The sequence below is a fragment of the Malaclemys terrapin genome, chromosome 3 (genome assembly GCF_027887155.1).
Source record: "Malaclemys terrapin pileata isolate rMalTer1 chromosome 3, rMalTer1.hap1, whole genome shotgun sequence".
NCBI lineage: Eukaryota > Metazoa > Chordata > Testudines > Emydidae > Malaclemys > Malaclemys terrapin.
In genome coordinates this window covers 144,262,216-144,285,857 of record NC_071507.1, presented here as the reverse complement: position 1 = coordinate 144,285,857, position 23,642 = coordinate 144,262,216, and the positions used below count along the sequence as shown (strand labels likewise).

Below are 23,642 nucleotides of genomic sequence, written 5' to 3'. Positions count from 1 at the left end.
TGGGGTACTGGGCGTATAGCTGATGGAATGTTTGGATAATGCACAGTCCACTTGTTCTTCTTTGACGCACCTTTCCCAACTGGAGGCACCATGCAGAAGTAACAATTGCTGGTATGATCTGTTGGCTCTCTCCAAATCATTGGCACTGCAAAAGGCATAGATTTCCTTTTCCTGTTCAACCAGGCGAAGATTTGTTGCACAAGTGTTACAGCATATGTGTGGGGCCCACCTCTTGTTCTGATTTCCAATTTTCCAGCCAAAATAAAGGTGATAAGCTTTCTTAACCATAGTGGTTATACTGCGCTTTTGTGATGCAAAAGTCACTTCACCACAAACATAGCAGAAGTTATGTGCACTGTTCACACAAGTACGAGGCATCTCTGCTCACTTTGGCTAAACAGAAATGTGTCCCTTTGCAAAATCAAACACTGACAAATAAGAGAGCACGACACTGTATGATTTCTAGAGCTGATATAGGGCAATTTGTTCAGCAGAGTGATGTAAGCTTCGTTATGATTGCATCATCCATGACTTCTAGGAATAACATGATGCAATTCATATCATGTATGACGCAATACCAGCTTCAGATTGCATCATTCATTGTTTTGCCTAAAAAGCAAATACTGTCCAAACCCAGTCATAGATTTATTCATAGATCCAGTCAAAGATGTATTTTAGTCATTTCTGGTTTAAATTGAGATCCCTTCCCTTTATAACTCACTTATCCTCCACCATTCCCAAGTCAAGGGTCGTATATATTGACCCAATAGCATATCTTGAAAACTAAAGCCAATCAACAATTTTAAGCATCATTTTCATTCTCAGTGACCCGGAATTAGTAAAGTTTGACTACATTTATTTCAGAAGCATTTTGGCTGTAGAGCAGTGTTATTAATATGCATTTGTGGTTAAGAGGGAGAGGAGAGAGGTAAAATTAAATGAAGGTCTGTTAGCTCCTAAAAATGTTTATTAAAATTGAAGGAACTGGTTGTTGCAGGGATAGATTATGCATATTTCAGTTCTTCTCTAAAGAAGTCTCATTTTGTCTCAGAATCTTCTTTTAAAGTGCACTGAATTTTTGTGTAGAGACTAATGCAACAGTCCTTACACAGCTAAATCCTCCAGTGATTTCAGTGGGAATTTCTGATTTAGACCTGCAGGGTTGTGCTCCATATGTCCTTTTAAGATATAGGTATGATTTAGGCTAAAATCCAGATCCAAGAGTTCAACAAGTGTAGCTGGCCCACACACTGGGGATATGTACAAGATGACAGGAATAACAGAAGTAGCTATGCAGGATACATACAGAGCCCTCTTACCCCTTTCTTTACCAACCCTGCCCCTGTATGGGTGAAGAGGAATGAGGAAAAAAAAATCCACGTATTGGCCATTCCCCCATGACCATTCAATATCACATTAATTTCTATACCCAGCCACAACAAGCACTCACAAATAACAGGGCAACATGCAATAGTTGCATATCCCCTGTGAATCTCCCCAACATCCAGCCCCTTCCCTGGGCTGGCCAAAGGTGTTTTGTTGCCCAGAGTAGAAAAAAATTTTGGCATTCCCCCTGAATGGCTGAGCCAAAGATCATCTGGGACAGAAGCAGGTTGAGTTGGCATCTTCAGAGATTGGTGATCAGGGAAACTGCCCTGATCACCCATTTCCTAAGGTTGGCCTAGCCCAGTCCTTCTGCAAGAGAACCACACCTATTTAGCCTCATAGGGTATGTCTACACACTGCAATTAAATTCTGCAGCTAATCCATGTCAGCTGACTCAGGCTCGTGGGGCTCAGTCTGCAGGGCAGCAGGCCCAAGCCCTACAAGCCTTTATCATCTGACATGGGCCAGCCACCGGTGTTTAATTTGCAGTGCAGACATACCCATAGGAGCCAACAGTGCAGAAGGAGGATGGATTTGTCCCAAAGGGCACATTTTCTTTTTAATTTGTGTCATGATTTTATGATATTTGATACTGTTTAGGTTTTTTTTTTAAGTGAAAATCCAACCTGGATTCCATTTACCATAGTTAAAGTTATGATTCTGTAACATCGGTCCTGGATTCCATGACTTTCCAAGACTCCGTGACTTCTTCTGGGGTAGGGCTGGAGCAGCTGTCAGCCCCAGGGCCACCAGAATAGCAGCCCCAGAGCTGAAGTAGCAGACAGGGTGAGGTCAGCCCCACTGGGGATGGTGCAGGGCTGGAGCAGCAGCCAGCCTCCAGGCCCACCGGAGCAGCTGGCTGGCGGTTGGCAGGTGGGCCCCCAGAGCAGCATCCAGGGTTGGGTCAGCCCCGCTGGGACTAGAGCAGCAGCAGTGCTGAGGCAGCTACCAGAAGTCAGCCCTCAGCAATGCTCTGACTGGTAGTGACCCTCCCACGGAGTATTTATATTAAAAGTCAGGAACACATTGTGGGCTTCCATTAATTTTTCTTTATTGCCTGTGACCTGCACATGACTTTTAGTAAAAGTACCCATGACAGAATCTTAACCTTAACCATAGTTCTGGATAACAATCCTTCGTTAGACCATTTAGTCAGGAGAATAAAAATGCATCAGGTGCTAGGGACAGTGCAATAAATAACTCCATCTTGGGTGTGTGTTTTTTCTCTCTCTAAAAATGCCACATATAGTATATGGTGACTTTCCAAACACTGATGAGCCAATGTCTTTTTTACATTTTAATTAGAAACCTGAAAGTACAGTAATACAAATTAGACCCCAACCTTGCAACACCTTTCCTGTGAACAGGTTATTGTGTATGTGCAGAGGGTTCCCTCCATGCAATATATTGCAGGACTGGGCTCTTAGAAAATAAATTTTATTTTAACCTGAAAACAGATTGTGACTAAGTTAAAATGTGATCAAACAAAATTTAAATTATTAAAACATTAATACTTTGCACATCCATAACAACTCCTATCTAAAGATCTCAAAATAATTTACCAAACTACTACTGATAGTGAGCTCACGTTTATGTATATAAAATATAAATGGGTAATATGGTGAAATTAAAGAGTCACTGATGACACAATCATTTTAAAAACAATTCCATTTTATTAAATATTTTCTATACTTCTCTTCAGTTATATTTTATTATTAGGAACACTGTTCTCAAAACTGAACTTTGATTCAGATAGGTTCATTTGCTCCTGCTACTTCTTCCCTGTCTTGTTATTGGGGAAATAATTTTGATCTAAGAAAAATCAAATATTACTATTTCAGTTGAGAAAAAAGGCAGGAGTTGAATATTAGTAACTAGTTTTTATAAAAAGCAACAGAGGGTCCTGTGGCACCTTTAAGACTAACAGAAGTATTGGGAGCATAAGCTTTCGTGGGTAAGAACCTCACTTCTTCAGACTTGGGAGCATAAGCTTTCGTGGGTAAGAACCTCACTTCTTCAGACTTGCACCTGAAGAAGTGAGGTTCTTACCACGAAAGCTTATGCTCCCAATACTTCTGTTAGTCTTAAAGGTGCCATAGGACCCTCTGTTGCTTTTTACAGATTCAGACTAACACAGCTACCCCTCTGATAGTTTTTATAAAAACTGCTCTAGCAACATAATGTATGCTGCTTGTTAATGTAATATTTTTCATCCATCTTTAAGCATCAGAAGCTTTCTAAAGTCCTCAGTTACAAAACAGAATAAATATAATATTAGAACATGGTTATTCATCAACATCTGCAACATTTCCCCTGAAATACAATCACAGAGAAGTGAAGGAACTGAACAATGACTTGGGGAAAATGATAAGGTTCTTTAGCAGTACTTTACCTGTCTAGGTCAGATGTTTGTCTTTCAAAATTCACGAGAATCCTTAAAACCTGGACATCTTGACTGAGAAAGCAAGGAGGCAATAGTCCATGAATATTCAACTGTTGTCTCTCTTCCAAAGTAAAAGCCATGCCCTGTGTAAGAAGTGCATGACATTACCGTCAGGATAATTCAACACTGGAAAAAGAGCATGTATTTTTCACTATCAAAATATCCCATTAACTGAAGGGAAACCTCCCCCAAAAAAACAACAAAAACCACAATGCTATCTATCTATAATAGGTATTTTGAAAGCACCATCACTCTATTATCCAGACTTTAACTCAACTCAATGCAAACTTTTGTACTTTTAAAAAATTGGCACAGAGATCATGGCATGACAATATTACAACATCTCCACCTCAGCATCAGTAAGTGACAGTCTTCCAATACTGAAATATTATTCCTAGTAACTCCTCTAAGAAATAACTGAACAACTGAAGAAACAATTGAACTCCTCTAAGAAATAACTGAGCAGCACTCAATTACCTCAAAAGGTAGAGCAATGAACAACCCAAATGCCTCCACACTCTCTTGTTTACCATGTAGACAAAATGAAAATATTCTCAAATCTTCAAGTGTAAACTATTATGCTTTCTAATATTTAGAAATCTTTCAAGATCTCTAATGAAAATAATAGCTGAAAATTCACATAAGTAATGCAGTGGCTGCAATACAACACACCTGCTTCTCTATCAATTTATTTACATAGGACCTGACCCAAAGCTCACTGAAGTCAATGGAAAAATATCCATAGTGACGCCAATGGACTTTGGATCAAATCCATAGTTTTTAATCCTACTGAATTCTTATTTATACTAAAAATAAATGAAAAAGTATTTTAAAGGTTCACTGGATTTCTTACGGGCATCCAGAAAAGTAGTTTAAATTAAATGAAATTATTTAATATATTCTATGTAGACTGGATAGGCATGTGGACTATTAAATAAAGATTCCTGTTAGTTTGACCATAATATTCTTTATGTAGCAGGCCTTCAGTACAGTTTGCACTGAAGCATTTCTATTATTTTGACTGTAAGTAAGTTAAAGTTTTGCAATAGCAGCAGATTGTTAAGTAACCGGGAATATCATTAAATATCTTACTTAGTAAGAGAGACACGTGCTTTTCCAATCGATCAAGAATTTCTGCCCAAACAGTACACAATGGAAATTATATACTAGAAGTGATAATACATTAGAGTATGCCTTCTTTCCCTATCTTTTGTTTGTATGATTTGTCTGAAGAACCTGAAAACTATGTAAAATACTGCTAATGTACTTCATGACCACCTGTGCAAGTCTTTCTAACAAGTATACATGCTTGCAAAACCCCTGTTTTCTTTGTCCAGTTTGGTCAATGTACATAGCAGAGGGGCATTGCTGGCACATGATGGCATATATAACATTGGTGGACGTGCAGGTGAATGAACCGGTGATGTTGTAGCTGATCTGGTTAGGTCCTGTGATGGTGTTGCTGGTGTAGATATGTGGGCAGAGTTGGCATCGAGGTTTGTTGCATGGATTAGTTCCTGAGTTAGAGTTGTTATGGTGCGGTGTGTGGTTGCTGGTGAGAATATGCTTAAGGTTAGCGGGTTGTCTGTGGGCGAGGACTAGCCTGCCTCCCAAGATCTGTGAAAGTGAGGGATTGTTGCCCAGGATGCCATGGGGCAGTAGCCCAGGGAGTTTTAGCTGTCACGCAGCTGATACAGGAGATGTTGTAGACAGCTGCTATCCACAGGGCCTGGGCTGGAACCCAGTGTAGAGGGCAGGCCCGGGTTCTCCCCATCCGCCCAACTCCCTATCTGACACAGGAGGAGTTGATCTGGTCTGTAAGACATACAAAGGGGAAGGTCTAATTTGGAAAGGGATCTGGCCTGTCCCTGACCCACTAGGTGGGACAACAGAGACTGCGGAGATTGTTCTCCATTTCCCCCATGCTGGCCAGTGATGAGGTTAGCTGAGTGAACGGCAGGTTTGAGTCTCTAGCAAAAACGGCCAAACTGAAGGCTGCCATGAATCTCTGAGATAAGCAAATCCACCAGATAGCACAGGACCCACCAAGGCAGAGGAGGAACTTTGTCACAATGTGTACAACTGATTGTTTCTTCCAAGTGGAGTACTTTGCATTTGTCCTTCTTGAATTTTATTCTATTTACTTCAGACTATTTCTCCAGTTTGTCCAGATCATATTGAATTTTAATCCTATCCTCCAAAGCACTTGCAACCCCTCCCAGCTTGGTATCGTCCACAAACTCTGTAAGTGTACTCTCTATGCCATTATCTAAATCATTGATGAAGATATTGAACAGAATCAGACCCAGAACTAATCCCTGTGGGACCCCACTCAATATGCGCTTCCAGCTTAATTCTGAACCACTGGTAACTACTCTCTGGGAATGGTTTTCCAACCAGTTATGCACCCACCTTATAATAGTTCCATCTAGGTTGCATTTCCCTAGTTTTTTTTATGAGAAGGTCATGCAAGACAGTATCAAATTCAAAAGCCTTACTAAAGGCAAATAATACCACATCTACTGATTCCCCCCCCCCAATCCACAAGGCTTGTTACCTTGTCAAAGAAAGATATTAGATTGGTTTCACATGATTTATTCTTGACAAATCCATGTTGATTGTTACTTATCACCTTATCTTCTGGGTGTTTGCAAATTGACTGCTTAATTATTTGCTCCATTATTTTTCCAGGTACTGAGGTTAAGATGTCTGGTCTGTAATTCCCTGGGTTGTCCTTATTTCACTTTTTATGGATGGACACTATATTTGTTCTTTTCCAGTCCTCTGGAATTTCTCTCATCTTCCGTGACTTTTCAAAGGTAATTGCTACTGGCTCAGAAATCTCTTCAGTCAGCTCCTTGAATAGTCTATGACGTATTTCATCAGGGCGTGGTGAATTGAAGACAGCTAATTTGTATAAGTAATTTTTAACTTGTTCTTTCCCTATTTTAGCCTCTGATCCTACCTCATTTGCATGGGCATTCACAATGTTAGACGTCCAATGGCGAATAACCTTTTTGGTGAAAACAAACAAAAAGTCATTTAGCACTTCTGTCATTTCCACATTTTCTGTTATTGTTTTTCCCCACTGATTGAGTAACAGACTTACCCTCTCCTTGGTCTTGCTCTTGCTTCTAATGTATTTGTAGAATATTATCTTCTTACCCTTTATGTCTCTAGCTAGTTTAATCTCATTTTGTGCCTTGGCCTTTCTAATTTTCTCCCTATATATTTGTTTATATTCATCCTTCGTAATTTGACCTAGTTTCCACTTTTTGTAGGACTCTTTTTTGAGTCTCAGATCATTGAAGATCTCCTGGTTAAGCCATGGTGGTCTCTTGCCATACTTCTATCTTTCCTATGCAGAGACTGTTGTGTGGACGATGGCCAAGAGTTATATTGTGACTCTTGGACCTCTTCCACTGGAATCTGAAATGAGTCAGCAATCCATTTTATCAGCTGCTGAAACTGTTTAAAATCCTTGGTATATAGAGGCAGAGAAGATATCAAAGCCTCATCTGGAAAAGATGAGGATATATTAGTTTGTGGTGTCACCTTTTTGTTTGCTCCAGGCTCTTGCTCTTCAAAAGACTCCTTGGGTACATCTACACTACAGTGGGGAGTCGATTTAAGATACGCAAATTCAGCTACGTGAATAGCGTAGCTGAATTCGACGTATTGCAGCCGACTTACCCCGTTGTGAGGACGGCGGCAAAATCGACTTCTGCCGCTTTTTGTCGGCGGCGCTTACTACCACCTCCGCTGGTGGAGTTAGAGCGCCGATTTGGGGATCGACTGTCGCGTCCCGATGGGACGCGATAAATCAATCCCCGAGAGGTCGATTTCTACCCGCCGATTCAGGCGGGTAGTATAGACCAGACCCTTGTGTGGTAGGGGCTGAGGAGGGAGAAATGGAGAAGTAGACTATCTTCCATTATGATCCCTATGGGAACAGCTATGAGCTCTTGAAAACTGCTGACAATAGGCTGCCCATGGGTTCCAATATGGTCACTGGGGGGGATCATGAGGGAGAGAGGGAGGCATCCAATGCTGCTTGTAATAGTGAGGCATGAAATGGTCTTTCCTTTGGGGTTTCCTTCTCAGTTAAGGTGTGAGGAGAGATGCGCCATAGCGATATGTAGGGGATCCCTGCACAAAGATCTGAGAATCTGAAGAGGAGTCCTCAACACAGTCCAGAGGAGGAGCAGACATTGGAGGCAAGGATGATTATTCGCCTTGTGCTGATGGTTCTGGAGAACCAGGCTACCAGAGAAAGGTAAAGTTTCAGAGTCCCTGCAGATCTCGGTACCAACAGCCATTCAGTACCCATCAATACACGAGACTCTGACTCAGACACCAAGTCTTTGGACAATCTAAACTCCTATGTTACCAAGTAAATCTGTGCTGATACCTAGGAAGTCTTATTTCAGGAGTAGTTGTCTAGATAATGGTACCAATACCAAACTATATTTATCTCAGAAGTTCTGATGTTGCAGTCTGGATCACCTGTTTAGGTACCAGAGGTGGTATTGAAAAGTCTGTCTATGCTATAGACTTTCTAGAGGCAGAGTGTTTAGAGTCTCTGCTGAAATGATCATGGTACAGCGGATGACTTTGGTACCAAGGTCTGCTTGGTGCTGTGGGTCTTTGAGGAGCTCAAGGTCTCCAACAAGCTCTAATACCAGAGAAGCCTGGAGCCTCAGGAGTACCCTTCCTGTGACACAAGGTCTTTAAATTGGTCATTCCTGATGGTGATTGAGGCTTTTTTGAAGTAAACTCTCTGAGGTGACCCAGAAACTTCTTTTCTTAGGAATTTTACTGGTACCCTCCATTTTCTTATCCCATGAAGACATAGGCAAGTGGAGTACAATGTTTGATGGGGCACTGTGCTCACACAGAGGCCACTGTCCAGAGGGATGTATCTGGGCCTGGACCATGGCTGGTTGGAGAGTGCACTCCACCATGAAAAGCCTAAGTTTAATCGCCTGTTTTTTTCCCCAAGATCTGCTTTTAAAAAATTAGCAGAACCTTGAACATTGCTGCAATGTGGGTGTCTACCTGACATTGGGAATATCCGTCGCTGACCAGATAGATTCCTGGCAGGTAAGGCAGCCCTTGAATCCCAGGTATTCTGGCACACCAGACTGATAACGGCCCTGAGAAAACATCTCAGAAAGGGAGTAGGAGGGTATATTAAATGGAAAACCAAAAGTTAACTAAAGAGGTATTATTATAAAATAAATAAGAGAACTAAATAAACTAAACAAATTAGAACTAGGAATAAGAACTCAGGACTAAGCTAGAGCAAAGCTGAGCTTACATGCTAGATACTGTGTCTCAGGCTGTCAAACGGTTGAGAAGGAACTGAGGGCAGTTCACTCACGCAGCTCTGTATAGTCCTCAGTACAGGTCATGAGGATGTCCGGAGTGCAAGCAGGGGCCGAACAGGCACTGCTACCAAAAATCTCCTGTCAAAGGTGAATTAATTTGATATATTTTGTTCACATGTTAATGGTTGTTGGTTTAGATTGCAAAGGCAGAATAATGAGCTGCCACTATTTTTATAGCAAAGTGAAAGTGACTGGAAGATTGCATAATTTTCTTGTGATGAAATCCGAGCTCAGAAATAGCACTTAAGATACTGAACTGAATGTGCACACTGAATTGGAAGAACTTCGACTAAAGAGTCACCAAAAATGTCTGTGTGCAACAATAGGTTTAATGATGATGATAAATTTGAAGTAAGTTAACTCTTGACTTTTAAAAGAAAAATCATTAGAAATGTCATCCATTTCATGTACACAATGGACGTGAAATTCTGCACCACTGAAGTCAATGAGTGTGTGTTTAAACTAACGGTCTGAATTACATGTCTTATAAAATGACAGGTTTCAGAGTAGCAGCCGTGTTAGTCTGTATCCGCAAAAAGAAGAACAGGAGTACTTGTGGCACCTTAGAGACTAACAAATTTATTAGAGCATAAGCTTAGTCTCTAAGGTGCCACAAGTACTCCTGTTCTTTTTATGTCTTATAAAGCAACTGCTCCCATAGTTATAGCCAGTTATCAGTCTCATTTTCACTGTTTTGAAGTTCAATTTCAAGGTGGTTCTTTTAGAACTAAAGAACTAAAGAAGACTAAGATTTTTCTTTAGTATAGAAGAAAATTCAATTCCGAGATAAAATAAAAATGCCAGCAGCACAGGCTGCTGTAGGGCTACATGGAATCAACATTTCTGTGGATGCCCCTTCCTCACCAGCATTTTGGACTTTATTGGCATGTAATGGCCCCTCTAGTGGAGGAAAGCTTGCAGACTCTTTTTATGGATGCAGCCTCTCCTACTCAACTTTTCACCATCAGGGAACTCCACCAGGTTCTATGTGGGCAAAAGCCAAACAGTCATTCAGGTGAAATTAGCTCTATAGCTCACATTTTCTAGATTCACTTTTTAGAAAGAAGATAGTTGTATCATAAGTATATTCGGCCAATGTCCTCACTGCAGTGAGGACCCTTTGTCCAGCTTGACAGAGATGGGGCTTATATGGCAGCCTGGTGACAAGGGAGCTGTTGTCCCTTAAGGCCCCTCCCTTCCAAGTAGATTACCTTTTCCCAGTAGGAAGCAGGAAAACAACACAGCTGGACCAGATTGGTGGCTGCCTCCTTCCTCTCTAGTTGACCAGAAGAGAGGTTTAAGAGAGGGGGAGTATTTATACTCAGGAAAGTTGCAGGAAAGCTCTCTTTAACCTGCACTAGGCAAACACCCCCCTCCCACTCACGGAAGGAGTTAAAATACCACATTTCATCATGATCTGCTGTGGTCGTTACACTAGTCGCTTCTTTTCTTGGAGGGACGAGAAGGAATTGTTTGGGTTTTTTGCCTTCCCCACAGCAGGTTGGGGACCTATTAGGGTAGGAAAGGGAGGCTATACTGTAATGTCACAACTCATTATGTAAACTTCTGGTGGATGTCCAGTTCATGTACTCCATTGAGAATAGATACAAAATGGTTGGTAAAGGATTTAAAGGAGACATACTTTAAAGGAGAAGAAAGAGAGGGTTTGGGGCTCCTACGACCAGTCCAGGAGACAGTCAATCCCCTCTCAACCCTCAGATGGGGGAGGGTGGCAGGATAATATGAATGGGAAGGATAATGGAGCCCCCAAGTATATGGAAATAATCATGGAATTACCTGCACTGTACAATTTTATGTCAGGTACTCCCAGATATTTTTTAAAATAAAGCTGCAGCCTAATTAAAGGTCTCCTGTCCTTCCAGCATAAACAGACAAAAGGCTAGTAATAGAGGGAAGAATCCAGCTTTGATTAAAAGATTATAAATTCAGAATGACTGAAAAAGCCAGAGGCAGGATTCTCTCTCTTTCCCCCACTTCTGATTTTGTAAGCAAAGTTGATGTAAAACATTAATGACTATAGAAGAGGCAGAGCAGTGGTGAATTACATCCTTATATCAATATAAAAGGCACTGTTCACTTTTGAGCTAATGCTCAAAAAAAAAAGTAATAACCTATTTATTTGTATTGCAATAACTGGAGTTTATCTTTTGGCATTCTTCTTCTTATGCTGTAGTTTGAAGTGCTGTCAAAAGGCACTTTTTGCTTCTGATAAAAACATGCAAAACTGCACTGATAAAGTTAATTTCTTTTCAATTTTTAGTAAAAAGGGCTGAAGTAAAGATTTGTTGGCTTTATAGGGGAAACTTTCATCCAGTTGCACCCAGAACACCTCACTCAGATGCTGGAAACTTGTATGAGATTGATGTAATGTTCATGCTACCACAAACAGAATTACAAACTGAAGCACTGTTTTATTGATCACTCTTCAATATTTCTGAACTACTGTACATAAAACATCTTGGAAAAAATATTATGCAAATACTAAGTATTACAATTTGTATTTGTCTGAAATAAAAATTAAAGGTAGCTTAGGTACAAGTGATCATGACTTGATCACATTTATAATACACTAACAGAATAAAGTCCAGACCAGTATTGGCACTTTAAAAGGACCAATTTCACAACGCTGAAAACAATTATGAGCCAAATCAGCTAGGAGGAAGAACTGAATCAGAAAAATATGAATGATAATTGGGAATTGTTTAAGAACCCTTTACTAGATGCTCAAAATGCCATAACTGAGGAAGAAGGCCATACAGCTTAAAAACAATCTGGTTAAGAGGGAAAATGAAGGCAGTTATAATTTTTAAAAAAAAATAATATATAACAAATGGAAGAAAAAAGAAGCTGATAGTAATGGATATAAATCAGAAGCTAAGAACTGTAAACAAATTGGTAAGGGAAATAAAGAGACACAAGGAGAAATTATGACCTGCAGTGTTAAGGGCAGTAAGGAGTTTTTAAATATATTAAGAACAAAAAGAATTCTAACACTGGTATTGGTCCATTACTAGATGGAAACGGTAGAATTATCAATAACAAGACAGAAGAGACAGATGTATTCAATGGATATTCCTGTTCTGTATTTGGTGAAAAAGCCAGATAATGTAAGTATAACATATGATGATGAAACATTCTCCATTCCATCAGGATCTCAGGAGAATGTAAAACAGTAGCTACTAAAATTAGACATTTTTAAATTAGCAGGTCTGAATAATTTGCATTCATGAGTTTTAAAAGAACTAGCTGAGGAGCTTGCTGGACCATAAATGTTGATTTTCATTAAGCCTTAGAACACTGGGGAAGTTTCAGAAGACAAATAAAGCTAATGTTGTGCCAATATGTAAAATGGGTAAATGAGATGACCCAGGTAGGCCTGTCAGTCTGTCATTAATCCCAGGCAAGATAATGAAGTGGTTGATACCGGACTAGATTAATAAAAATTAAAGGAGAGTAATTAATGCCAATCACTGAGGGTTAATAAAAAATAGATCCTGTCAAACTAACTTGAAATCTTTTCTTTTTATTTATGACATTTGGTTGACAAAGGTAATAGACATGATGGAATATACTTAGACTTCCCTAAGGCCTTTGACTTGGTACTGCATGACATTTTGATTAAAAACTAGAATGATATAAAATTAATATAACACATATTAAATGGATTAAAAACTGGCTAACTGATAGGTCTCAAAATGTAATAGTAAACAGGGTATCATCACTGAACATAAGAAAGGCCGTGCCAGGTCAGACCAAAGGTCCATCCAGCCCAGTATCCTGTCTACCGACAGTGGCCAATGCCAGGTGCCCCAGAGGGAGTGAACCTAACAGGCAATGATCAAGTGATCTCTCTCCTGCCATCCATCTCCATCCTCTGACAGACAGAGGCTAGGGACACCATTCCTTACCTGTCCTGGCTAATAGCCATTAATGGACTTAACCACCATGAATTTATCCAGTTCTCTTTTAAACTCTGTTATAGTCCTAGCCTTCACAACCTCCTCAGGCAAGGAGTTCCACAAGTTGACTGTGCGCTGCGTGAAGAAGAATTTCCTTTTATTTGTTTTAAACCTGCTGCCTATTAATTTCATTTGATGACCCCTAGTTCTTGTATTATGGGAATAAGTAAATAACTTTTCCTTATCCACTTTCTCCACATCACTCATGATTTTATATACCTTTATCATACTCCCCTTAGTCTCCTAGTTTCCAAGCTGAAGAATCCTAGCCTCTTTAATCTCTCCTCATATGGGACCTGTTCCAAACCCTTAATCATTTTAGTTGCCCTTTTCTGAACCTTTTCTAGTGCCAGTATATCTTTTTTGAGATGAGGAGACCACATCTGTACGCAGTATTCGAGATGAGGGCGTACCATCAATTTATCTAAGGGCAATAATATATTCTCAGTCTTATTCTCTATCCTCTTTTTAATGATTCCTAACATCCTGTTTGCTTTTTTGACCGCCCCTGCACACTGCGTGGACATCTTCAGAGAACTATCCACGATGACTCCAAGATCTTTTTCCTGACTTCTTGTAGCTAAATTAGCCCCCATCATATTGTATGTATAGTTGGGGTTATTTTTTCCAATGTGCATTACTTTACATTTATCCACATTAAATTTCATTTGCCATTTTGTTGCCCAATCACTTAGTTTTGTGAGATCTTTCGGAAGTTCTTCACAGTCTGCTTTGGACTTAACTATCTTGAGCAGTTTAGTATCATCTGCAAACTTTGCCACCTCACTGTTTACCCCTTTCTCCAGATCATTTATAAATAAGTTGAATAGGATCGGTCCGAGGACTGACCCTTGGGGAACACCACTAGTTACCCCTCTCCATTCTGAGAATTTACCATTAATTCCTACCCTTTGTTCCCTGTCTTTTAACCAGTTCTCAATCCATGAAAGGACCTTCCCTCTTATCCCATGGCAGCTTAATTTACATAAGAGCCTTTGGTGAGGGACCTTGTCAAAGGCTTTCTGGAAATCTAAGTACATTATGTCCACATGTTTGTTGACCCCTTCAAAGAATTCTAATAGATTAGTAAGACACGATTTCCCTTTACAGAAACCATGTTGACTATTGCTCAACAGTTTATGTTTTTCTATGTGTCAGACAATTTTATTCTTAAAAAACGGTTACTCACCTTCTCGTAACTGTTGTTCTTCGAGATGTGTTGTTCATGTCCATTCCAAGCAGGTGTGTGCACGCCGCGTGCACGCCAGCCGGAAGATTTTACCATAGCAGCATCCGTAGGATCGGCTCCGACGCCCCCTGGAGTGGCGCCTTCATGGCGCTGTATATAGGGGCCAGCCGACCCCCCACTGCCTCAGTTCCTTCTTGCCGATACTCCGACAGAGGGGTAGGAGAGTGGGTATTGGAATGGACATGAACACCACATCTCGAAGAACAACAGTTACGAGAAGGTGAGTAACCATTTTTCTTCTTCGAGTGATTGTTCATGTCCATTTCAAGCAGGTGACTCACAAGCCCAAGTCTAGGTGGTGGGGTCGGAGGTCACTGCAGACTGGAGGACTGCGCGGCCAAATGCAGCATCCTGCCTAGCCTGGTGCGTAATGGCGTAGTGAGCCGTAAAGGTATGTATTGAGAACCAGGTGGCCGCTCTACAAATCTCCTGTGTTGGGATGTGGGCCAGGAACGCAGCTGAAGAGGCCTGCGCTCTTGTGGAGTGGGCCGTGATAGGTGGGGCTGGCACATTGGCCCGACTGTAGCACTCCTGGATGCAGGTTCTGATCCAAGATGAGATCCTCTGTGACGTGCCCGGGAGCCCCTTCTTACTGTCAGCCACAGCGACGAAAAGTTGGGTCGTCTTCCTGAAGGGTCTCGTCCTTTCTATATAGGACGCGAGAGCCCTGCGAACATCCAGAGAATGCAGCCTGCGCTCCTTCACGGAGGAGTGCGGTTTGGGATAAAACACAGGGAGAAAAATGTCTTGACCCATGTGAAACGGGGAAACCACCTTAGGTAAGAACGCAGGGTGCAGTCTGAGTTGGACCTTGTCCTTGTGCAAGATGGTGTATGGAGGCTCGGATGTCAGAGCTCTGAGTTCCGATACTCGCCGTGCTGATGTGATAGCCACCAAGAACGCGACCTTATATGAGAGGTATAACAGCGAGCATGTAGCCAGGGGCTCGAATGGAGGCCCCGTGAGGACAGACAGGACCAAATTGAGGAGCCAAGCAGGGACAGGTTGACGGATATGTGGGAACAATCTGTCAAGACCTTTAAGGAAACGTCCAACAAGTGGGTTTGCAAAGACTGAGGTACCCCCCTCTTCCGGGTGGAATGCGGAGATTGCAGCGAAGTGTACTCGAATCGATGAGAGAGTTAGTCCCAGTTGTCTTAGATGTAGCAAGTAGTCCAAGATAAGAGGGATCTGGGCGAGCAAGGGGGCTTGATCGGGTTGTGTAACCCAGAGGGAGAAGCGCTTCCATTTGGCCAAATATGCAGACCTTGTCGAGGGCTTCCTCCTGCCCAACAGGACCTGTCTGACCTGATGAGAACATTGTAATTCCCGTGGGTTTAGCCACGGAGCATCCAAGCTGTAAGGTGGAGTGACTCCAGGTTCGGGTGAAGGAGGTGACCGCGATCCTGCGTGATCAAGTCCGATAGTAGGGGTAACGTGAGTGCAACCCTTGTAGACATGAGTAGGAGAGACGTGTACCAATGCTGGCCTGGCCACGCAGGAGCTATGAGGATGAGTCGAGCGTGATCTCTGCGGACCTTGAGGATCACTTTGTGAATCAAGGGAATCGGGGGGAAGGTGTAGAGAAGCCCGTCTGCCCAAGAGAGGAGGAACGCGTCTGATAGGGAGCCCTGACTGCGTCCCATGAGGGAGCAGAATTGACGACACTTCCTGTTCTCGTTGGAAGCAAACAAGTCCACATGGGGATGACCCCAAAGTCAGAAAATTGAGAGAACTACATCCCAGCGGATAGATCACTCGTGACTCTGGAACGAGCGACTGAGAGTGTCCGCAAGCGCATTGTGCGTGCCGGGGAGGTAGGATGCTATCAGGTGAATTACGCTGTGTACGCAAAAGTCCCATAATCCTGGGCCTCCTGGCAAAGGGGAGAGGAGCGAGCACCACCCTGTTTGTTGATATAAAACATCATTGGAGTATTGTCTGTGAGGACAGAAACACACTTGCCCGTGAGCTGGGACTTGAATGCCATGCACTGGATGAGGTAACGTCACCACTGAGTCTAGGGAGTCCCTGACTGGCCGATAAACTCCTGCCAACCAAGATTGGAGAGGGCGCAGTCTGAGCCTGGCATGTCTGACGAAATAGGTACATGCTGCCATGTGCCCTAGCAATTTGAGGCAGCTTCTTACTGTGGTGGTAGGGTAACTTTGGAGGCCGAGAATGATGTTGGACAAAGTTCAGAACCTGGCCTCTGGGAGATATGCTCTGGCTTGTGTCGAATCCAGAAGTGCTCCTATGAACTCGATTCTTTGTGTTGGAGAAAGAGTGGACTTGGCCTCGTTGATTAAGAGGCTGAGGGAGCTGAAGGTGTGCCTGATGAAGACCACCTGAACTTCCACGAGTGCCTTGGTCCTGCCCTTGATGAGCCAATCGTCCAGGTAAGGGAATACCTGGATCCCTTGCCTGCGGAGGAAGGCTGCCACAACTGCCATGCACTTTGTGAAGACCCTTAGGGCTGCTGATAGGCCGAAGGGTAGAACCGTACACTGTAGATGAATGTTGCCGGCGAGAAACCTGAGGTAACGCCTGTGACGAGGGATTATTGCGATATGGAAGTATGCATCCTGTAAGTCGAGGGCGGCATACCAGTCTCCTGGATCTAGGGAGGGAATGATAGAGGAGAGGGAGACCATGCGGAACTTGAGCTTCTTGACAAACTTGTTGAGACGTCGCAAGTCCAGAATAGGTCTGAGGCCCCCTTTCACTTTCAGTATTAGGAAATATCGAGAATAGAAGCCCTTGCCCCAAAGATCTCGAGGCACCTCCTCCACTGCCCTTGCTGTAAGGAGGGACTGAACTTCTTGATGGAGAAGTTGCTCGTGAGAGGGTCCCTGAAGAGGGACGGGGAGGGGGGCTGGTGGGGCGGGAGGGAGGAAAACTGGATAGAATATCCCTCCTCTACCGTGCGAAGCACCCAAGCGTCTGACGTGATCCGGGCCCACGCACGATAGAAGAGGGACAGACGTGATGAAAAGGTGAGGTTGGGAAGATCCAGAGATGTGTCCGGTAGGCCATCCTCGACCGAACCTTCAAAACGGTGGCCTAGGCCCCTGCGGAGGCCTTGGTTGGGTAGAAGACTGGCCGAAGGGCTGCTGTTGTTGCCTCCTCCTGCCCATCCGCGGTCTTCTTCACCCGGCATCCCCTCGATTTTGAGGTTGATACGGATGTGGGGCCTGCGGAGGCCTAAACTGCCTACGCTGAGTAACCGAGGTGTGTAAGCCTAAGCGCCGGAGCCGACCCTACGGACACTGCTATGGTAAAATCTTCCGGCTGGCGTGCATGCGGCGTGCACACACCTGCTTGGAATGGACATGAACAATCACTCGAAGAAGAACTATTGTTTCGACTAATTTGCCCGGTACCGACGTTAGACTTACCGGTCTGTAATTGCCGGGATCACCTCTAGAGCCCTTTTTAAATATTGGCGTTACATTAGCTAACTTCCAGTACAGAAGCCGATTTAAAGGACAGGTTACAAACCTTAGTTAACAGTTCCGCAACTTCACATTTGAGTTCTTTCAGAACTCTTGGGTGAATGCCATCTGGTTCCGGTGACTTGTTAATGTTAAGTTTATCAATTAATTCCAAAACCTCCTCTCGTGACACTTCAATCTGTGATAGTTCCTCAGATTTGTCACCTACAAAAGCCAGCTCAGGTTTGGGAATCTCCCTAACATCCTCAGCCGTGAAGACAGAAGCAAAGAATCCATTTAGTTTCTCCGCAATGACTTTATCGTCTTTAAGCGCTCCTTTTGTATCTCGATCATCAAGGGGCCCCACTGGTTGTTTAGCAGGCTTCCTGCTTCTGATGTACTTAAAAAACATTTTGTTATTATCTTTGGAGTTTTTGGCTAGCCGTTCTTCAAACTCCTCTTTGGCTTTTCTTATTACATTCTTGTACTTAATTTAGCAGCGTTTATGCTCCTTTCTATTTGCCTCACTAGGATTTGACTTCCACTTTTTAAAGGAAGTCTTTTTATCTCTCACTGCTTCTTTTACATGGTTGTTAAGCCACGGTGGCTCTTTTTTAGTTCTTTTACTGTGTTTCTTAATTTGGGGTATACATTGAAGTTGGGCCTCTATTATGGTGCCTTTAAAAAGCGCCCATGCAGCTTGCAAGGATTTCACTTTAGTCACTGTACCTTTTAACTTCTGTTTAACTAACCTCCTCATTTTTGCATAGTTCCCCCTTTTGAAATTAAATGCCGGAGTGTTGGGCTGTTGAGATGTTCTTCCCACCACAGGGATGTGGAATGCTATTGTATTATGGTCACTATTTCCAAGCGGTCCTGCTATAGTTACCTCTTGGACCAGCTCCTGCGCTCCACTCAGGACTAAATCTAGTGTTGCCTCTCTCCTTGTGGGTTCCCATACCAGCTGCTCCATGAAGCAGTCATTTAAAGTATCGAGAAATTTTATCTCTGCATTTCATCCTGAAGTGAAATGTTCCCAGTCAATATGGGGATAATTGAAATCCCCCACTATTATTGGGTTCTTAATTTTGATAGCCTCTCTAATTTCCCTTAGCATTTCATCATCACTATCACCGTCCTGGTCAGGTGGTCGATAATAGATCCCTAATGTTATATTCTTATTAGAGCATGAAATTTCTATCCATAAAGATTCTATGGAACATGCGGATTTGCTTAAGATTTTTACTTCATTTGATTGTACATTTTCTTTCACATATAGTACCACTCCCCCCCGCCCCCTCCCGGCACGACCTGTTCTGTTCTTCCGATATATTTTGTACCCCGGAATGATTGTGTCCCATTGATTGCTCTCAGTCCACCAGGTTTCTGTGATGCCTATTATATCAAAATCCTCCTTTATCATAAGGCACTCTAGTTCACCCATCTTATTATTTAGACTTCTAGCATCTGTGTACAAGCACTTAAAAAACTTGTCACTGTTTATTTGTCTGCCCTTTTCTGATGTATCAGATTCTTTTTTATGTGAATGTTTATCATCTGATCTGGCCCCTACTTTATCCTCTTCCATCCTCTGCTCCTGACTATAACCTGGAGATTCTCTATCATTAGACTCTCCCCTAAGAGAAGTCTCTGCCCGATCCACATGCTCCTCTGCAGCAGTCGGCTTTCCCCCATCTCCTAGTTTAAAAACTGCTCTACAACCTTTTTAATGTTTAGTGCCAGCAGTCTGGTTCCACTTTGGTTTAGGTGGAGCCCATCCTTCCTGGATAGGCTCCCCCCATTCCAGAAGTTTCCCCAGTTCCTAATGAATGTAAACCCCTCCTCTCTACACCATCATCTCATCCACACATTGAGACTCTGAATGAGTGTGTTTCTAGTGGGATCCTAGAGTTCTTGACCCTACGCTATTTAACATTTTTACCAATGACCTGGAGGAAAACATGAAGCCCAGGGACATCATGGGTCTCTGCCTCACCAACTTGCAACTGCTCCACCCAAAGGAGCCTGGGACCAAGACAAGGTGCCGCTCAAGACCCACAAGAGGACCCTATGAGAAGCAGGCCGCCCAACTAATTCGACTAGAGGGGCCATGCCCCAACTAAACAGACAGTGGTAGGAAATAGCCCAGAGCAGTGAGTTTAAACTCCATATTGGGATGGCTGCCCCTGTTCAGCGATTGACAAACATAGGGCCCTGGGCTGGGACCCGGTGGAGAGGGAGGACCTGGGTCCCTCTCTCCCCCAGCCTTAAAGACTGAGGCTGCGCAACCAAGCATGGGGTCAGAAGTTACACGCTGTACTAGACTGTCCAGCCCTCCAGGCCTCCTGTTACAAGGAGGAAGAGGAATTGCTAAAAGCAGGCAGAACTCTTGGTGCACACAATCTGTTAAAAATGTCATGGAATCATAGAAGATTAGGGTTGGAAGAGACCTCAGGAGGTCATCTAGTCCAACCCCATGCTCAAAGTAGGACCAACACCAACCAAATCATCCCAGCCAGGGCTTTGTCAAACCTGGCCTTAAAAACCTCTAAGGATGGAGATTCCACCACCTCCCTAGGTAACCCATTTCAGTGCTTCACCACCCTCCGAGTGAAATAGTGTTTCCGAATATCCAACCTAGACCTCCCCCACTGCAACTTGAGACCATTGCTCCTTGTTCTGTTATCTGCCACCACTGAGAACAGCCAAACTCCATCCTCTTTGGAACCCCCCTTCAGGTAGTTGAAGGCTGCTATCAAATCTCCCCTCACTCTTCACTTCTGCAGACTAAACAAGCCCAGTTCCCTCAGCCTCTCCTCGTAAGTCATGTGCCCCAGGCCCCTGATCATTTCTGTTGCCCTCCGCTGAACTCTCTCCAATTTGTCCACATTCTTTCTGTAGTGGGGGGCCCCAAAACTGGATGCAATACTCCAGATGTGGCCTCACCAGTGCCGAATAGAGGGGAATAATCACTTCCCTCAGTCTGCTGGCAATGCTCCTTCTTGGCAACAAGGGCACACTGCTGACTCATATCCAGCTTCTCATCCACTGTAATCCCCAGGTCCTTTTCTGCAGAACTGCTGCTTAGCCAGTCGGTCCCCAGCCTGTAGCGGTGCATGGGATTCTTCCATCCTAAGTGCAGGACTCTGCACTTGTCCTTGTTGAACCTCATCAGATTTCTTTTGGCCCAATCCTCCAATTTGTCTAGGTCACTCTGGACCCTATCCCTACCCTCCAGCGTAGATACCTCTCCCCCCAGCTTAGTGTCATCTGCGAACTTGCAGAGGGTGCAATCTATCCCATTGTCCAGATCATTAATAAAGATGTTGAGCAAAACCAGCCCCAGGACTGACCCCTGGGGTACTCCACTTGATACCGGCTGTCAACTAGACATTGAGCCATTAATCACTACCTGTTGAGCCCGACAATCTAGCCAGCTTTCTATCCACCTTATAGTCCATTCATCCAATCCATACTTTTTTAACTTCCTGGCAAGAACACTGTGGGAGACCGTATCAAAAGCTTTGCTAAAGTCAAAATATATCATGTCCACCATTTTCCCCATATCCACAGAGCCAGTTATCTCATCATAGAAGGCAATCAGGTCGGTCAGGTATAACTTGCCCTTGGTGAATCCATGTTGACTGTTCCTGATCATCTTCCTCTCCTTCAAGTGTTTCAAAATGGTTTCCTTGAGGACCATTTTTCCAGGGACTGAGGTGAGGCTGACTGATCTGTAGTTCCCTGGGTTCCCCTTCTTCCCTTTTTTAAAGATGGGCACTATATTTGCCTTTTTCCAGTCGTCCGGGACCTCCCCCGATCGCCACGAGTTTTCAAAGATGATGGTTAATGGCTCTGCAATCACATCAGCCGACTCCCTCAGCACCCTTGGATGCATTAGATCTGGACCCATGGTCTTGTGCCTGTCCAGCTTCTCTAAATTGTCCTTAACCTGTTCTTTCACCACTGAGAGCTGCTCAGCTCCTCCCCATACTATGCTGCCCAGTGCAGCAGTATGGGAGCGGACCTTGTCCGTGAAGACCAGGGCAAAAAAAGCATTGAGTACTTCAGCTTTTTCCACATCATCTGTCACTAGGTTGCCTTCCCCATTCATGAAGGGTCCCACACTTTCCCTGACCTTTTTCTTGTTGCTAACATACCTGTAGAAACCCTTCTTGTTACCCTTTACATTCCTTGCTAGCTGCAACTCCAGTTGTGTTTTAGCCTTCCTGATTACACTCCTGCATGCTCGAACAATATTTTTATACTCCTCCATAGTCATCTGACCAAGTTTCCACTTCTTGTAACTTCTCCAAGTGCAGTTTAATAAACCCTGAAACCCTGAGGGCCTTTGATGAAGTTGATGTGCTTAGCAGACCCTATTGCTGGCTTTTAGAAATTAAACCGAGACTAAACTGAATACATAAATCTAACAACGAAGTACATTACATCTACAGTATTTTATGCTATTGACTAAATTAAGAAATAAATACTTCTTCATCCAGTTGCTTCATTTAAACATAAGAAGAAAAGACTAAGAGTAATATATTCTAAAAACTGTTAAATCAAGGTTCTAAATTCTAAATCAAGGTTGACAGGTCCAAAATATAGTATATATTAAAATTACTATGATTTTTAAAGAGTCCTCCTTATTATGAAAAATCAGCTCCAAAATTATGTCTATACCATTGTGAAAATCTTATTTCTCTGCTGAGCCATGCACTCAACAAATCTAGAGTACCCAGTTTGCAAGCTGTCCCTTCTCTCTTCTCTTTTCTACATATTAGACTTTTTTCTTTTAAAAAATTCCCACCATGATTACCACCAATGCTGCATTAGGGTAGAAAGCTCATTGTGTTATAATCACTCTGTCATCCAGACCCACTCTGAGCAGTTGCACAACACAGTGGTTTAAAAACACCAGTGCCTGGCTGGAACTCCCCCTTTTACCACTCATGGTGCTGCACAGATAGCAGTACTGGTGCCATATTTAAGAAAAGATGTCTAAAAAACATGCATTTAGGATTCAGGATACTGAAATAAGTGTTAACACAATTGAGATAAACAGAGGAAAGTTAATGATTATGTTAGTACCATGTACTATGTTGTTTCCCCATGTCTAATTGGGGAATGAAAAAACAAAAACGTGGTACATTGCACTACAGTACTTCTATTTCTTTTGTTTTTTTACAGTGCAAATATTTTTAACCAAAAGTACATATAAAGCAATCTCTATCATGAAAGTTGAACTTACAAATGTAGAATTATGTACCAAAAAATAACTGCATTCAAAAATAAAACAATGTAAAACTTTAGAGCCTACAAGTCCATTCAGTCCTACTTCAGCCAATCGCTCAGACAAACAAGTTTGGTTACAATTTGCAGGAGATAATGCTGCCCGCTTCTTGTTTACAATATTACCTTAAAGTGAAAACAGGCATTTGCATAGCACTGTTGTAGCCGGCGTCACAAGATATTGACGTGCCAGATGGGCTAAAGATTCATATGTCTCTTCATGCTTCAACCACCATTCCAGAGGACGTGTCCATGCTGATGACAGGTTCTGCTCAATAACAATCCAAAGCAGCGCGGACCGACACATGTTCATTTTCATTATCTGAGTCAGATGCCACCAGCAGAAAGTTGATTTTCTTTTTTGGTAGTTCGTGTTCTATAGTTTACACATCAGAGTGTTGCTCTTTTAAGATTTCTGAAAGCATGTTCCACACCTCGTCCCTCTCAGATTTTGGACGGCATTTC

At 42.9% G+C, this 23,642-nt stretch overlaps 1 protein-coding gene across 1 annotated transcript in view; it reads right to left on the bottom strand.

Moving 5' to 3' along the window:
- ME1 (malic enzyme 1) overlaps positions 1-23,642 on the bottom strand; it is a 335,701-nt gene that overhangs the window by 274,175 nt on the left and 37,884 nt on the right. Inside the window, exon 2 of the mRNA XM_054021851.1 lies at positions 3,779-3,912. Coding sequence (XP_053877826.1) covers positions 3,779-3,912 — 134 coding nt within the window. The remainder of the gene's footprint in view (positions 1-3,778; positions 3,913-23,642) is intronic.